Source organism: Mirounga leonina, unplaced genomic scaffold (assembly GCF_011800145.1).
Source record: "Mirounga leonina isolate KUSES-001 unplaced genomic scaffold, KU_Mleo_1.0 Mir_178, whole genome shotgun sequence".
Taxonomy (NCBI): Eukaryota; Metazoa; Chordata; class Mammalia; order Carnivora; family Phocidae; genus Mirounga; species Mirounga leonina.
The window spans coordinates 11,825,591-11,844,493 of record NW_023270464.1 but is presented as its reverse complement, the minus strand read 5'-3'; the positions used below and the strand labels follow the sequence as shown (position 1 = coordinate 11,844,493).

Genomic DNA, 18,903 nt, shown 5'->3' with positions numbered 1-18,903 from the left:
GCCGAGACTGAAGAAACGTTAACTGTTCTGAACTTGTGAACTACAAACTCCTCCTATTGTAGTCCATTAAACCACATGTATTCACTGTGATTTTTCGTAAATCATGTGTGCAAATAATAAGACATAATAAAATATATCTATTCACTAACTAAATCGTTTTGTTTAACATACTTATATGCTGCTATATCAACCATTTCTTTCTTTTTTTTTTTTTTAGGTTTTATTTATTTATTTGACGGAGAGAGAGGGCACAAGCAGCGGCGGCAGCAGAGGGAGAGGGAGAAGCAAGTTCCCCACCGAGCAGGAAGCCCCACACAGGACTCAACCCCAGGATCCCAGGATCGTGACCCAAGCTGAAGGCAGACACCTAACGACTGAGCCACCCAGGCGCCCTGCTATATAAACCATTTCTTAATTCATCAAGATATATCCCTCTCTCTGATTATAGAAAAAGATGAGAAGGAAAGGAATAAAATTCTATGATCCATATCTGAACAGGATCCCCATCAGATAATGGTGGTGGAAGGAAATGGTCGCGCAAATCCCACATATAATAACTACTTAAGAAATAAATGTAAGAAATCATTTAAAGACACCACTAGGTAGACGAAAATTTAATTTCAGGAAATTGCAACTGGAAAGAGCACCTATGTGGTTCTGTTGGTTAAACGTCCAGCTCTTGATCTCAGCCCAGGTGTTGATCTCATGGTCGTGAGTTGAAGCCTGGCGGTGGGCTCCACACTGGGCATGGAGCCTACTTAAAAAAAAAAAAAAAGAAAAGAAAAGAAAATTGCAATTGGACTAGGTAAAACCTATGAGTTTGCAGTTTACTGACCATGGGGTATAACTCAACCCCCAAAGCTACAGAAACCACTGGTGGGAAAAGCTGAAAAATTACCAGTTAAAGGTGTCAGAGATCAGATTTAGGATTAAGAAAGTAGCTGGAAAGTTAAAGCAGCATAAGAACCACAGAATGAACCAAACTCAAATTCAGAGCAACTGCCCAAATCCCTAGCTTACAACTAGCCTACACATGAGTGAAGGAGCCCCCACGGAACCCAACAAGAAATATGTCAAAGACCAGAGAGATAGTTTGAAAAATGGCACCACACAGGATCAGATCTGAGAGTTTGGTGCTTTTCTCAAATATAGACATTCCTCAACTGAGACAGCTCAAGTGGCAGAGAGCTGAAGCCAAATGGGCTTGAACAGTGAAAGTACAGAACCCCAAACCAGCAGGAGCCAAAAACAAACAAAACAAAATAAAACACAAAACCACAAAAAAAAAACAGGAAAGGTAAGCCAAATCCATATTCAAATCTTTGGCCACCAAATCTGCAGGCACAGGGAAGACCTCTACAGGGCCAGGCTAAAGAAACAGCCATGGGAAGTCACACAGACAGATGTCAGCAGCTACAGGTCACAAAGGAGACAAAGTCTACCATTTAAATCTAGGCAGGTTGAACAGCTACTAGATCAAAAATCTAAAAATCCTCAGAAAACACACACCAAAAAAATTAGTTGTTACACTATATCTGCAACATCTAATTTTCAACCAAAAATTATTCAACATGAAAAAAAAACAGGGAAGTATGACCCATACTCAAGAGGGGGAAAAAAAAAAGGTAGTCGATATAACTAATTTTAAATAGACCCAGATGTTGAATTTTGCAAAGGCCTCAAAATGGCTTTACAAATATATTCAAAGTATTGAAATAAAATAATTCAAAAAGTTAAAGGGAAATATATGGAAAATCTCAACAGAGAAATAGCAACTACAAAAAATAATATAAATTCTAGAGCTTAAAACTACAATAACTAAAAATTTTCAATGGGCTCAACGACAGACTGGAGATGGCAAGCGAACTTGAATATGTGCCAGTAGAAATTATCCAACAAAGAAAAATGTTTGAAGAAAAATGAATAAAACCTCTGAGACAAAACTTAAGACACTATGAAGCACCCCAGCATACACACAACTGGAATCCCAGGAAAAGAACAATGAAAGCAGAATTTTTTTAAAAATTGAAGAAATAATGGCCCAAAACTTCCAAAATATGGTAGAAAACATAAAGATTCAAGAAGCTCACCACACCTCAAGATAAACAAAAATAAAATCATTCCTAGACACACACTACAGTCAAACTACAAAAAAGCTAAAGTTAAAGGGAAAACTTTGAAAGCCATCAGAGAAACCTACATGTTATGTATGAGGGAATAATAATAAATAACTGGCTGACTTTTCACCAGAAACTATGAAAGCCAGAAGACTGGAAAAACATATTCAAAGCACTGAAGGGGGTTGGGGAGAATTATCAGTAATAATTCTATATCCAGCTAAACTACCCTTCAAATATGACTGCAAAATAAAATAGATTTTCAGTAAACAAAAACTGAGATATTGGTTGCCAGCAGAACCACACTACAGCAAATTCTAAAGGAAGTACTTCGACCTAAAGGAAAAATGACACTGAATGGCAAGTGGGACCTATATTAAAAATTTTTTTAAAGATAAGTATGTGAGAAAGATTTTAACTGTATTTATTTATTTTAAAACATATGACTACTAAATTAAAAATTATAAATCCATAATGATAGGTTTATAACATAAACAGATCTAATATATAACAATAACACTATGTAAATAAGAGGTAAACAAAAATATACTGTTGCAAGATTTCTGTATTTCATCTGAAGTAATTCAGTATTAACTGTAAGTAAATTGGGAAAACTTTAAGATGCATATGTGATCCCTGGAGCAAAAACTAAAAATTTAAAAATGCAAAAATATAGAACTAGAAAGCCAATAGAGAAATTAAAATGAAATACTAAAAAATATCTGATTAAAATAAAAGAACACACAAAGGAGGGACAGAGGAACAAAAAATACAGAAGACACAAAACAAACTGCAAAAGGGAAGACCTCAGTATATATCAATAATTAAATGTAAGTGGACTAACACTCCATTCAAAAGACAGACTTTTTTTTTTTTTTTAAACAGACATTTTTAAGACTAGGTTTAAAATCCAAGGCCCAGGGATGTCTGTGTGGCTCAGTAGGTTAAGTGTCTCAGGTCCCAGGTCTCAGGTTCCTGGGATTGAGTCCTGCACTGGGCTCCTTGCTCAGTGGGGAGCCCGCTTCTCCCACTGCCTGCCACTCCCCCTGCTTGTGTGAGCATGCAAATGCTCTCTCTCCCTCTCTGACAAATAAATAAAATCTAAAAGTAAATAAATAAATAAATAAAATCCAAGACCGAGTTGTATTCTGTCAACAAAATATATGCTTCAGATAATAAAGACATAAACAGACTAACAGTAAAAAGCTACAAAGAATGTATTCCATGCAAACAATAAGCATAAGAAAGATGATGGGTCTATATATTAATATCAAACAAAACAGACTTCATAACAAGAAATATTACTGAAGACAATTGGGGACTTCATAATGATAAAATGGTCAATATATCAGGTAGGTATAACAATCATAAATATAGATGTAACTGATAACAAAGCTTCAAAACACTTAAAGTAAAAACTAACAGAACTAAAATGAGAGATGAATCCACAATCATAGACTTTAACAAACTCTCAGAAATTGATAGAACTAGACAAAAATACCAGTAAGAATGCAGAAAATCTAAATGACATTATTAATTACCTTATCCCAACTGATATTGCCAGAACACTAAACCCAATACCTGCAGAATATACACATTTCTTCAAGTCCACAGGGCATGTCTACCAATACAGACCATATAATGGGCCATTAAACAATTCTCAATAGTTTCTAAAATCTTAAAATGTAATAGACTACATTCTCTTACTGCAACAGAATTAAGTTAGAAATCAAAAATAAATAAGTAAAACATCTGAAGTATCTGGAAATTTAAAACTTACTTTAAAGAACTCATAAAAATCACAAATTAGAAAATATTTTGAACTGAATATAATGAAAATTGGTAAATTGATAAAAAATAGATTTCATCAAAATTTCAAATGTCTGCTCTCTGAAAAATACTGTTGTGCCAAAATGAAAATGTTTTCCAAATACATATCTGATAAAGAACTGCCATCTATAACATACGAAGAAACTGCAATAAGCAAACAACCCAATAAAATATGGGCTAAAATATTTAACAGACACTTAAAGAAGATACGTGACCATCAACAAAGCACATGAAAACATAATCAATATCGTTCACGATTAGGGAAATGCAAATTAAAACCAAAATTAAATACTACTTCCCACCTTGTAGAATAGGTAAAATTAAAAAGACTCACAATACCAAGTATTGGCAAGGAAATCTCACACATGGCTGGTGGCAACATGTATGTAATTATTCTAACAGAAATATTTTTATTCTGTCTCTCTAAAAATAAGCTAATCCAGCAAAAGACAGTAAAAAAAAAAAACGTCTGAATTGGAAAGGTATACCTGAAGCATATATTCTACTGGTTTGTACTTCTTAAATGAAATAAATTGAGTAACTAAAATTCAATTGCCACTTAAAAAAAATCAGTTCATGGATGAAACGGCGTGACCCAGTAAGCAGCTTCAGAGAACTTTCCACCAAATTTGTGGAATTCATCAAAAATGAAGAAGAGGCAGAAATCCAAGCACCTAGTCTAGTCTGCCTCAGCTCGACATCTTAAGGTCCTCCTTCCACTCTGAGTTCTGGGTCAGCCTCTGGAAGAACAAGGCAGATACAACCAACCTCTCTACTTGAGTATCTGGACTGACCTTGACAAACAGTTAACTACCAGAGTTACTTGCATGGGAAACTGGTCATCTCACACTGAGAGGGAGAAAAGGGAGAAAAGTGGATTTCCTCCATCCTGGACCAGTGGAACAAACACAGTGTGAACAAAGCTCAACACCATAATCAGCCTTCCGAACCCCCTGAGAAAAACATGTAAACCAGGAGAACAGCATGTCCGTGGTGCTTCACCAGGAAACTTTATTCTTGCTCAAATTTAGGACTTAATAAGAACTGAAGGACAGGGCTGGGACTGCTTGGAGTAGAGATGTTGACAGCTTTTTAAAAAACTCAAGAAAGCATTAAAGAAAACAACTTTAAAGAAAGAGACCAAATCCCTGAGGCAAAATGGTCCTAATATCACACTCACTTCTCATCGCAGCCCCTAAAAATAAGTCCCAGTATTTTACCCCGACCTTGATATCATGGCCGACCTCCCCCTCCTCTGAGGTAATGTCTGTAAATCTGGGCATCCAGTGTGCTTTTGAGCCACATGTCAGCTATTAGCAATGGTATTTTTCCTGACGGCTAATTGGTAACATTAAAGAAAAGAAATGAAGAGCATCATGTTTTGCAGAGTCATTTTACACCATTAGCAGCAATAAACATTTTATGAGGGACATGGCACTGCCTGGGAATCAAAAGGACACGGTTTTCACCCTATTTGCCAGTAAAATGAGCAATGAGAAAATGAAATCCATACCTTGGGTTTACTTGGGTTTATTTACAGGACAGCTGAATTAGTGACACTTCCTGTGCCAGAAGATTCTCTCCAAGGAACACTTGTGCTGAGGGAGTCCTCGGAGGCAGGCAGACATCTAGGGAGCCTCCCCACCCCACCCCTCCCCCCGACCTGGGGCAGCGTGTCCCTTACCTTTCCTTTTGGTTGTGTAAAATCCAACAGCTGATCCATCCCGCCACAGAATCTTTGCTTGCTCCTTCACAGAGTGAGGTAAAAAAAACATGTCACCATCATCCAAATTTCTCTCCAATCTTCCAAAAATAACGACGTTTAGAATGAAAAGCACAATCCTTTCCCCAAATGACTGAACCTTTGAAGGGAAAAAAATAAATAAATAAGAAAGAAAGAACAAGCAAGTGAGAGAGGAAAATCACATGCGATAAATTTTGCACTTGGAACCAACCCACACATCGGGGCCAGGTGTGTGCGCCATCACACGATTCCGTTCATGCTCAAGAGCCAAAATGTGAATCATAGTCCCTCACGGGGGTTTTCACAACCCTGACCTTTCGCACCCATCGGCCTCCAGGAGTGAGGGGCAGTGCCCAGAGGGGTCTCCCGGGGTCCCTCCCGGGCCACCTATATGGAATGTAAGTAGACAGAGGACAATCCATTGCAGGTCAAAAAACAAGAAGTTACCTCTGGAGGGGCACGCAAGGCATTTCAGCAGATCCCCTGGATGTGTCTAGAAATAAATCCAATCCGCCATTTTTAATAACAGTCCCAGAATTCTGGCCCTCAGAAGGATGGTAAAGAATTGGGGGCATCAAAAAAAAAAAAAAAAAAGAATTGGGGGGATCAATGGCTACATCAGAAGCAGATGATTTTCAATGGTTTGTGATGTGGTAGATCTGGAGCACACACTACAGTCCCAACCCCAGAGAATTACGGGGAGTCAAGGGCCATCTTGTTCTAAGGCTATAAAATGAAACCACTTCTTGCCTCCCACAATGTCATGACAGGTGAAGAAACTATGTGGTCAAGGTCAGGCCCACACAGAGCTTTAGCATTAACAAGTCAAAATGACTTCATGGTCCCGCCTGTTAAAATTTTCTGCATTTGTATAGCCCACAGGTGGCAAATATGTGGCATAAACAGAGGCCTCCAGCTCCGGCACCCACAGCAGACATAACTAATCAATCCTACTCTATGTGGCTGAGCCTGGACATGGTCACAGAGTCCTTCTAAATGCATTCCTCCAGACAACCACAAGCCAGCACTCAATGTGATTCTTCAGATGAACCCAGTCAACTGTTGATCAAGTGACAGTATTGTTTTATTAGATTGTAACTCTGACAAGACTTCTATGTGACAGCCTGCTTGTGTGGGCATTTTTCACCCATCCTATGCATCACCATAAGATCTGCAATGCCATTAAATGGGCTGTGACTTCCACCCACAAGCTAGCATTCGAGTCTCTTACCCGCTGGGGAGGTCCTGATTTGTAAGTAAGGAAATTGAAACTCAAGGAGGGTAAGTGACTACATTTATTGATTTCCCTGCCTCATTCCAAAGAGGACTTATATGACAGCTGGATGAGGGCTCTGTCAGAGGCCGGCAGGCTCAAAACAATAGGCCAGGGCTTCTGAGTCCCAGCCTGGTGTACCTGCGACAGCCCAGCCCATGGTTGCCTTCTGCATCTTCATCCATTACAACCAAGGTTTTGGAAATGGGAAGTTTAATATAAATATCTACACTTAGTTTTATATTGAATACTTAATCCTTAAAGTTTTATCATCATCATCATCATCATCATCATCATCATCATCATCATGGGTGACTGTGGCTTCTTGGCCTGTGGATTTGCCGAAAGATCTTTAGCAATGCCAACTCTCTGAGCCTCAGTTTCTTCCACTGGTCAAAAACACTTGTTTTTGGGGAAGGGTGGGTAAAACAAACAAACAAACAAACAAACAAAACACTTGTTTTCAAATGCTCTAATAAAAAATAAGGCAGCTTGCTGCCCTCTCGCAAATGGCACAAAGTGTTTGGTGCCAATAAATTTATTAATTGGTCCAGAATGTAAAACAGTTCACCTTCATCTGGAGCCAAATCTTAACTGAGGAAAAGCTTTGTGAAAACCACACCTGCTCAGCTCTGAGAAGCCACCCCAATTTTGTATCTCAGACAGTAGCAGCCAAATCCAGTTCAGACGTGAAGAATCACTAGCTGGTCACAAAACCTGAGTGGGGTGATGTGGGAGGTTATATTTTTCAACTTATAAAACCAAAAAGTTCAGAGGAAAGCCAGAAGAGAAAAGCAGATTGCATCTGGCAGAAAGGAAATATCCAATCAAAAACTGGCAGGAGAAAAAGGAGGAAAGAAAATGCACTTAATTTATCCAATTTCATTACGGGGCGGGGGGAGAAATGTGTGTGATTCTGACTTAGAAACGTTTCTGGAAACACAAAACCAAGATCCAGTTCTAATCCCTCAATTAGGACTAGTAATTATGTTAACAGAAAGAACATTAAGCCTTTTTTTTTTTTTTTTGGTAATTTATGAATAGCTGGCTAAGAAACAAAATGTAATTAAGAGAAAAAAAAAATCAAGACCCCATATTCTACAAATGGAGAGGGAAACTATCTCCCTAGATGAGGCAGATCGATCTTTACAACACGGTTCATTAAGTGCAAGTGGCATCCAAGTTTCTTTCTGTCCATAACATAGGCCACATTTTCAGAAAATCTGGGGTTTCCCTCATCTAAACATGGAGGAATGGACACACGGAAGAAGTGACCACTCTTGTTCTGGGGAAAAAAAAAAGTATTTAAAGAGCAAGTCAGACTCCTCCTGGCATTCAGAACCCCAACCACTAAATACCTCTGGCCCACCTGTGGGAAGGGGCCGGAACAGCAAGATAAATGAGTATGCCAGGCCATCCCATTGGGTACCCCACACTCATTGGCTGAATCTCAAGCCACTGTTAAATTTGCTGGGGGTGGGAGGAGGGGACACTTTTAAAAACAGTATCTACTGAGTCAATTAAAACCAGACCTGAGGGCACCTGGGTGGCTTAGTCGTTAAGCCTCTGCCTTCGGCTCAGGTCATGATCCCAGAGTCCTGGGATTGAGCCCCGCATCGGGCTCCCTGCTCAGCGGGGAGCCTGCTTGTCCCTCTCCCACACCCCTGCTTGTGTTCCTTCTCTCGCTATGTCTCTCTGTCAAATAAATAAATAAAATCTTAAAAAAAAAAAAAAACAGACCTGAAAATACCCTGCTGTTTGCAACAATATGGATGTAACTAGAGGGCATTATACTAAGTGAAGTAAGTCAGGCAAAGACAAGTACTGCATGATCTCACGTGCATGTGAAATCTTACAAAACCCAACTCATCGGAACAGAGAATAGAATGGTGATTACCAGAGGCTGGGGGTGGGAGAAGAGAGATGTCGGTCAAAAGGTACAAACTTCCAATTATAAGATGAATAAGTTCTGGGAATCTAATATACAGCAGGGTAATTATAGCTAATAATACTGTATTATATTAAAGTCGCTAAGAGAGTAGATCTTAAATGTTCTCATCACAAAAAAAAAATGGTAATTATGTAATATGATGCGGGTATTAGCCAACACCATGGTGGCCATCCTTTTGCAATATGTAAGTATTTCAGATCAACACCTTCTATGCCTCAAATTTACACAATGTTTATGTCAGATATATCTCAATAAAGCTGGGAAGGGAAAACAGGCATGAAAAAGACAACCCACAGACGGGAAAACAATATTTGCAAATCAAATATTGCAATACATGCAATAAGGACTTGCATCCAGAATATATGGAAAATGTTTACAACTCAACAGTGAGACGTCAAATAACCCAATTAAAAAGTGGGCCAAGGATTTTAATAAATATTTTCCCAAAGGGGATATACGAATGGCCAATAAGTACATGAAAAAATGCTTAACACCCTTAGCCATCAGAGAAATGCAGCTCAAGACCACAATAAGATACCACTTCCCACCCAGTAGGATGGAGAGCATTAAAAAAACAGACAATAACAAGTGTCAGGGAGGACATGGAGAGATGGAAGCCATCAGATGTTACCAGTGGGACTGTTAAACGGTGCACCTGCTGTGGAAAACAGTTCGGTGGTTCCTCAACAAGTTATATAGAGAATTACCATATGACCAGCAATTCTGCTCCTGGGTATATGCCCAAGAGAATTGAAAATATATAAGCTCACAAAAATCTATGCACAAATGTTCATAGTGGCATCGTTCCTAATGGCCAAAAGGTGGGAAAAACTCATGTGTCCATCAACAGATACACGGATAAACATACATGCTGTAGCCATGCAGTGGGATATGATCCAGCCATAAAAAGGAAGGAGGCTCTAATGCACACTACAATGTGGATGAACCTTGAAGACATTATGCTCAGTGAGAGATGCCAGACACAAAAGCCTACATATTATACAATTCTAGGGATGCGAAATGTCCAGGATAGACAAATCCACAGAGACAGAAAGCAGGTTCCTTGCCAGGGGCTGGGGCAAGAGGGAAATGAGGGGTGACTGCTGATGGGTAAGGGGTTTCTTTTGGGGGTGATGAAAACATTCTAGAATTCAATAGTGATGACTGATGCACAACTCTGTGCAAATATTGAAAATCACAGAATTGTATACTTTGAAAGGGTGAAATTTATGGTATGTGAATTATATCTCAATGAAGTTGTTGTTTAAAGGGAAAAAAACTGAATTTGTTTTTGTTTTTGTTTTTTTAAATTGTTCAAGAGAAGGAAAAAACCCAGATTATCAATTTGTTCTCTAAACCAAACCCAAAAGAATACTGATATTTCATTCAGTATTTGTAGGTCCCAATGAGGGAGATCAAGTGGAATTCCAAACAACTGTGGACAGATCCACCATTTCAAGACTGCCAAGAAGCACCTATGGAATTAAGATAAATATGCCAATCAAATGAAAATGGACAGACGTGAGGCAAATAGTCCAAATTCTTCACTAGTTACTACCTTTCTCTTCAGCCGGTGACCCAGCCAAACTGCAGTTGAGCGGACACCACAGGGACTCCAAGGTGCTGCTGTGGCACCTGCCCTCACCCCTGCCATCCTAGGTTTTGGCTTTACAATGGCTCCATACAGCCACAGCCCATTAAAGACCTCCAGGGCTGACGTCAATGAGACTGGAGTTTGTGTCCAGTTCAATCACTCTCTAGCTGTGTGGCTCAGCCTCAATTTCTGCATCTGCAAAACAAATATCTTGAGGATTCTAAAATTAGATAATCCCTATAAAGAGTCTGAGGACATAGGCGAGTACCTAACACAATATCTGACTCAGAGTAAGTACCAAAAAACATTACTTGGATGCAATAGGCAGAATTTTCCTACACACTAGAGAGAGACGATGGGGATTTAAGTTTTAAAACGAAGACATGGGAGGCCACTCAGGAAGGTAAGAGACATCTGCCAATAGCCTGATGCCTGTTGCATACAGCCTTTTATTACTATTTTCCTTAGTGGCAGGGCATTCTAGATTGAATCTCATCCCCCAGAAAGTTGTTGCAAGCCCTAACGCCCAGTACTTGGGAATGTGACTTATTTAGACATAGAGTCTCTGCAGATGATCAAGTGAAGTCATTAGGGTGGGCCCTAATCCAAGATGATTGGTGTCCATATAGAAAGGAGGGATCTGAACAGAGAGAGACCCTCACCGAGGGAAGATGATGTGAAGACATGGGGAGAAGGTCATCTCCAGGCCAAGGAACACCTGAGGCCCCCAGCAGCCAGGACAGATGCCTGAAACAGATTCTCCCTCACGGCCCTCAGAAGGAACCCTGGTTTGGGTGCCTGGGTGGCTCAGTTGGTTAAGCGACTGCCTTCGGCTCGGGTCATGATCCTGGAGTCCCGGGATCGAGTCCCGCGTCGGGCTCCCTGCTCAGCAGGGAGTCTGCTTCTCCCTCTGACCCTCCCCCCTCTCATGTGCTCTCTCATTCTCTCTCTCTCAAATAAATAAATAAAATCTTAAAAAAAAAAAAAAAAGAACAAGATCTGTCATTTTAAAAAAAAAAAGAAGGAACCCTGGTTTCAGGCTTATAGTCTCAGGGCCTATGAGACAACAAATTTCTGCTGTTTCAGTGCCCCCCGGTCTGTGAAACTTTGTTTCAGCAGCCCTAGAAGATTAAACACCAAGGCAGACTGCTTTCAATTATTAACATGATAATAAGCACAGTGACTTTAAAACCTGTTTTGCACTATTTCAGTCTACACCACCTCACCTTCATCAGACCTTCTCTAGCAGGATCAGAGGTTCGTAGGACGTCTTCGGTGGGCCACCAGGACTCCTTTATGTAAACAGCCACCACTAAAGAGAAAGCCAAGAGAAAATGATGATATGCGCGCAGCCAGCCGGCCACCAGAGGAGCAGTTTCAACAGCCTGCAGCCACTGTTAAGGTGAACAGACAAGTACGTGTAGGTAAAGCAGGTGATGTTTCTAGAGCTAAGTTCTCCAAGAGCACTGACCAAGACAGAGTGACCACTCTCACCCGAAGGTCTTCACAGAGGTCTTCACAGATGGCCTGTTGCCACCTCCAAAACAGGAGGTGTGTGTCCCGATGTTATTGGGCAAAAAGCCCTACACACCAAATTTGATGGAAAAGAATTACATCTTTTTTTTCCAAAGTCCAGTTATGTGCCACAACTCAGAACTCCCCATGGAGTCAAATCCAACATTACTGAAAGGCATCGAGCACAGAATCTTTTTTTTTTAAGATTTTATTTATTTGAGAGAGAGAGAGCATGAGCAGGGGGAGGGGCAGAGGGAGAGGGAGAAGCAGACTCCCCACTGTGCAGGGAGCCTGACATGGGGCTCGATCCCAGGACACTGAGATCACAAGATGAGCTGAAGGCAGATGCTTAACCGACGGAGCCACCCGGGCGCCCCTTGAGCACAGGATATTCTTATCGCCCTCAGCACTGGGCCTGGTACTGGCTTCTTTTCCGTGATTTTTTTTTCCCTTCCCACAGTGATACTGTCACCTGCATTTTTCTGAGGAGGACACTGACACTCTGAGAGGTAAAGTAGCCTGAAGGCAGCCGGTGAGGGGGGCCTGAGGTGGGTCCACCCCTGAGCCATGGACTCCAAGTGCAGTGCTCTCTCGCAGAGGCCAGAACTAAGTCAGCTGGTAGGAAATGGGGTGAATCATGCAAGGGTGGTGGGGGTGCCTTTGAATAAGGAGGCTCTGGGGCTGGATCTGCAGGAGAAGGAAGAGAGACATCTCTCCTCCCCCCTACTCCTGCCCCACCCCAATCTAGACAGTCCCTGAGGCCTGTGGATTCCACCCATTCCATGTTTGGACAAGGGTCCTGCTATTGTAGGGGTGACCTTGGAACAACCTCAACCTCACTAAGCCCCAGGCTCCTCATCAGAGTTGCCCAAACTGATCACCCAAGGTGGCTGACAAGTTCCAGTGAGGACTGGGTGCGAAACACCCACCATAGAGCCCCGTGTGTCAAACTGCTCGGTGACAAGTGATCAATGTCAGCTCTCCCCCCCCCCGCCCCACCCATGCCCCTGCCACCAAATCAATCAGTTCCACCTGCCACCTCGTGATGGGCTCCATCCCCTCCTCCCCAACCCCAGATGCCAGCAGGGTCCAGGCCACCATGCACAGAAGACCGTGATAATACCTCACCTGGTTCCCTGCCTCAGTCTCCCCCACTGATCCATCCCTACCAAGTGGCCACTCCAAAGGCAAATCTAATCATAGGGATTCCATTTAAACACCAAAGTTACTTCAGTTATTTTCCGATATTTTTTTTTTAATTAAGATCATTTTTTACAGCAGTTTTAGGTTCACAGCAAAACTGACAGGAAGGTACAGAGACTTCCCATGTGCCCTCTGCCCGCACATACATATAGCATCCCCACCATCAACATCTGCACCAGAGTAGAAACATTTATTACAACTGATGAACCGACACAGACACACCAGAGTCACCCAAAGCCCATGATCTACATTAGAGTCCACTCTTGTTCTACATTCTATGGGTTTGGACAAATGCGTAATGACATGCATCTATCATTATGGTATCATACAGAGTATTTTCACTGCCCTAAAAATTCTCTGGTCTCCATCTATTAACCCCTTGATCTCATCCCCCACTCCACCCCTGGGAACCACTAATTTTTTTTTTTAAGTCTCTATACTTTTGCCTTTTCCAGAATGTCATTTAATTGGACTCATACGGTTTGTAGTCCTTTTCCGATAGGCTTCTTTCACTTAGTAATAAGCCTTTAAGTTTCCTCCCGGTCTTTTTCTGGCTAGAGATCTCGAAAATCTTTTTTAGCACTGAATAATACTCCATTGTCTGGATGTACCATAATTTCTCCTCTGGTATCTTTTTTTCCTACCCCTTTTATTTAAAAAAATGCCATTTTTATACCATCTTCTCAAGCCAGGCGTCTGAGGCTGAGGGGTCCAGAAGCCATACGATAAAAAGATGACCTTCCCAGTCAAATCTTTTTAGCTGAAGATGTGTAGGAAAATAAGATGGAACAGAAAACAACAGTCATTTGGACATTTATATAAGGCTCAAGACTTTAAAACCAATTTTGTGGGCCAATCAGGTTAAGCCTGCTACCACCTTCTTCCCTATTTCTGTCTGCTCTTTGAGGAACTTTAGTAGAAAATTCTGTAAGGACCAGGTTACAATGACATTAGTCAGTTATTAAGCATTAACTCTGCCCAGCCAGCCCCACCTCCCCAAAGACCAAGAGCGTCTAATCCACTATGTCAGTTTCATATCATTGGTGAATTACATCATCAACAATAGTTCCAAAATTGATTGAGCTGGCTGAGAGAGAAGGGCCAATTAAATGTTTGACACCTGCCTTCATTTATTCAATTAAATTCATGTTCAAAATAGCACCTACTAGAACTTACAGTTGGTTTATAAAGCCATAAGGATTATTTTCCTGCTTAACAAGGTGAATCAATAAAAGATGTTCCATTTACTAGTATGGTGTATTACTGTAATACAGATGTTCAATTTGCTAAGACAGTTTCAAACAGGACACGTGTTATGATTTGGCATTTGTGTGGCGCCTTGCAAGTTTCACGGTGTACTACAGAACATTAATTAGTCACACAAGTTGTCACAAATTAGATTGAACTGTTTTTTTCAAAATGAATCTGAAGCTGCTAAGGATACATAACAATGAAGGGGAAGTCCAATCAAACTTAACAGGCCTAAAATAAATTGTCCTCCAAACCAACTCTTAAAAAAAAACAGAATCAGCCTTCTGGAAATGAGCAGCTTTTGATCAGAGAAGCATAATTCCTAGTCAAGAGGAAACCGTAGGAGAGAATGGTGGCAGAGGCCTGGGAGAGAGACTGTATCCAGCTCAGCAAGGACAAGGGACAGATCCTGGGCACTGCAGAATCAGCCTCAGGGCATCACTTGAGCCCCTGAAGCCAACAAGTTCCAAGAGTTAGAAAGTGGAAGGCACACATCTGTGGTCTTAAAAGAAAAAAATTGATCCGTCTCCTCTAGGCTGTCTCCCATGTAGGGCCTGAGCAGAGACTGGACGCTCATAGAAGGCTGTCCAGGGGTGACAACAATCAACAGGGCGTTGTGAGTTAAAAGCCAGTCTCGCTGCATGAATTTAATTTCTCTGCGCCCCCAAGTGACAGGTGATGTGGACCTCAGAGAAATGTCAGTAATGGATTCTATTCTGGGACACTCCAAGGTTTCCCAAACAAGTTAAGACAGCAAGGTCCCTAAGCCTAAATCCCAGCGGCCTGGCTTCATTGAAGCCCAGCATGGTCAACTGTATTCAACTACCTGAATTCAGTCCCTGCATGCATGAACAGTGCTGTCTGTCCTAGGCTCCCAGCAGCTGATGAGTAAGTCCCCATCCTTGCCCCTGGGGGTTGGCAGGCTGCAGAGGAAGAGAGCGAGCGATAATCAAGCTGCCCCAGTATAGGCCGAGGCATGAAAGGTGCTGAACTCGAGATGGGAGCCAACGTGTCATCGGGACCCAGAAGAGAGAGGCAATTCTGTGGAGGGGTGTTGGGAAGGCATCCCCAGGGATTTCAGACAGCTCGGGTTCTGGATCGATGGGTAAGGCTTCAACAGGCAGAGACAACAGGCAAGGGCGCTACAGGCAGGGTAACCTGTGAGCAGAGGCACAGAGCCCTACAAGTTCAAGGCCGCTCTCAGGGCATCTCAACAGCAGGGATAGCTGGAATGAGGCCTAAACAATGGAAAGACAGGGCTGCAAACATTGATGACAACAAGGTTTCAGAATACAAAGCTAATACACAAAAGCCAACTGCTTTCCCACACACCAGCCATGAACAAGTAGAATTTGAAAATAAAAAACACAATACCATTTATATCAGCACCTCCAAAAATGAAATACTTAGGTATAAATCTAACAATATATGTACAAGCTCTACCAGGAAAATTATAAAACACAGAAAAACAAAATCAAAGAACTAAATAATGAGACAGTCTATGTTCATGGATAAGACGACTCAATATTGTCAAGATGTCAGTTCTTCCCAATTTGATCTATTGATTCAAATCAATCCCAATCAAAATCCCAACAAGTTATTTTGTGGATATCAACACACTGATTCTAAAGTTTATACGGAGAGGCAAAAGACCCAGAATAGCCAACACGAGATTGAAGGAGAATTTGGAGGAATGACCCTACCCAACTTCAAGACTTACTATAAAACTGCAGTAATCAAGACAGTGTAGTTTGGTGAAAGAAGAGACAAAAAGATCAATGGAACAGAATGAGGAGCCCAGAAATAGTCCCCCATAAATACAGTTCACTGACCTTTGAGCAAATACAATAAAATGGAACAAAGAAAGTCTTTCCAACAGATGGTGCTGGAACAGCTGGGCGTCCACACACATAGAAATGAAGCTAGACACAGACCTCTCGCCCTCACAAACATCATCTCAACAAAATGTGAGCTTCATCCACTCACCTATCTCTAACGGACTTTGCTGCCAGTGGAGAGCAGGATGACATAAAGCACTTGATGTGGCCCCACGCACCCGTGTAGGGAAAAGACCACAGCCTTCAGAACCAGATGGGGTTCAAATTCTGGCTTCTCTAATTACAAGTTATGTGACCTTAGCCCCCTCCCCAGCCTCAAGTCCCCCACCTGTCAAGTGGAGACCACAACATCCTCCCACCTGATCATTACCCAGGTTAGGTGAAAGAGTTCCCCTCCTCAAACTGCTTTTCCTAAGGTGTTGGAAGCTTGTCAGTGGTTTCCAGAAATTTCCTCCACTTGCTTCAAGTGGTGCGCTGGGATTTTGAAGAAGTATGAAAAGCCCTTTGTTACTTGTTGGCTTTTGTCAGTGAGACAATGGAAACAAGCATGCTTCATAACATTCCCTTCTCTTCCTGGGAACTCCCATTCCAAACTTTCTGCTCTGGTTTGCACGGAAATGTCTGTCTTTCTCCCCCCAGCTTGACTACGGCTGTCCTGTCTGCTCCCTCAAGTGGATATAGGTTTCTACCCAGCACATCTTCTCATGCCCGCTCCTTTTTCTGTCAGGGGATGTGAATCTGACCACTGCATCCCTCACTTTCTCCTTCCAAGGCTGTGGGCACACATCATGCTTGATTAAGACACACACTTCAACCCACCCAGTACCTCCCAACAAAATTTTTAAACCTTTCATCTTGGCTACTAAGATTTCTTAAAGGAGCTAACTTCTTTTTTATTTAAACATGCTCTTTATAATGAATCAATAAACAAAGCAACCATTGTTGAGAGGATGACACGACGTTTCCATAGCACAGGACAGGGAGAGCTGGTTGTTGTCACCTATCACCTCGGAAGGATGGACTATGACAAGAGGGGGGAGCTTTCCTGAGGAGGATTCTGAGGCCACATTCCAAGTCGGCAAGGAGGAAGGAGCACTGGGCTGGATTAGCAACAGGTTGCACTTGTCCTCCCTCCTCATCTGCTCCAGCACAGGGGACAATGACAGAATGCACCCCAGTGGTACACGGACCCTCCAAAGGTCACAACTCTGAAGCACTTGCTGCCCATTGAACCCACACGCTGAGTCACTAGGATGTGCGAAGCACAAAATAAATCCACTCAAGGAATTCAATTTAGACTCTGGCTTAAGACACTGACAGCTCAGAGGAGGAGACAGTGTCTGGGACATGAAGCAGAAGAAAGCAAAATCGGATCAGGACAGCAGAGAGGAAGAAGCAGGCATTCCTACCGAGGGGCCGGGAGAGTCTTCGGTGAAAGGTGTCCGCAGCAGGCCTCCAGAAGGAGTCAGGCCCAGGCAGGAAAGGGGACTCTGGATGGGGCAGGGGACAGAGCCTCAGAGATGTGAGGGCACACAGCATGCCAGGCAAGGACAGGAAGGCACAGGGAGGAGGCCAGTCAGGGAGGACTCGAGGGCCCTACTCCGGACACCACTGCCAGCCATCATGCTTCAGAGGCAATAAAGGGACATGACCCAGTTACAGTTCTAAAACAATAACGTGTCCCACAAGACACTCACCCAGCGTCTGGCACGACACCAAGGGCGGGATCACGGTTCCTGCTTGCCACAGCTGGTTCGTGTGTTCCAGGCGACGCTCAGAGGGGTTAAGAAACCTGCTCAAGGGCATGTGCCTATAAACAGCACCACTGGGGCCGGATGTGAACGGGGTCCTGCTGGCTCTGGAGCCCCCGTGCTCCAGGGGAAGGAACCGACGGAGAGCCAAGAGGAGAGAGCCAGGGGCCAGGCCCCCGTGAAAGCTCGCAGAGTCGGAGAGAGCGAAATGAAGGATGAGGAAGAGACAAGCCAAGACACTATGACAAGAAAGGAGAGACCAGCACGGAAAGACCTTACCACAGTGGATGCCTGCGGATTTCATTTTGCACTTCGGGAGGGGGCGGGGGCGGCCATTTACTCAGCACTGACAAGTGCCAGGCACTGTCCTTGGCACCAGTGGGGGCAAGACAGGTGACCGGGCCATGACCACACACACCATGACCTCCCAGACATGAGCGGCAATCACGCACCCACCCAGGGGCTGTATGTTCATCCACTGGGGCTGCCAGGACAAAATGTCATAGACATCTATAGGCTTATAAACAGCAGAAGCATAGTTCTCACAGTTCTGGAAGTCTGAGATCGGGGCGCCAGCATGAGCGGGTTCTGGCTGGAACCCTCCCTCTTCCAAGTTCCAAGCTGTTAACCTCTGGCAGGGTCTTCACATGGCGGGAGGGGCAAGAGAGCCCTCTGGGATCTCTTGGGTAAGGACACGATTCTCATTCATGAGGTGGAGCACCTCCCCAAAACCCCACTTCCTAAAGCCATCACACTGGGGTTTGGATTTCGACATATGAATTTATGGGGGTCACAAACATTCACAGCACAGCAGTCTTTCTGCAGGAAGAGTGCCA

The 18,903-nt window shown here is 42.8% G+C and overlaps 1 protein-coding gene across 1 annotated transcript in view; it reads right to left on the bottom strand.

Annotated features, from left to right (window-relative positions):
* The window catches only part of FAM169B (family with sequence similarity 169 member B), a 61,433-nt gene that overhangs the window by 17,229 nt on the left and 25,301 nt on the right, over positions 1 to 18,903 (bottom strand). Inside the window, exons 3-4 of the mRNA XM_035024046.1 lie at positions 11,736 to 11,821; positions 5,632 to 5,809 (exon numbers count right to left, since the gene is read on the bottom strand). Of these exons, the coding sequence (XP_034879937.1) occupies positions 5,632 to 5,809; positions 11,736 to 11,821 (264 nt within the window). The remainder of the gene's footprint in view (positions 1 to 5,631; positions 5,810 to 11,735; positions 11,822 to 18,903) is intronic.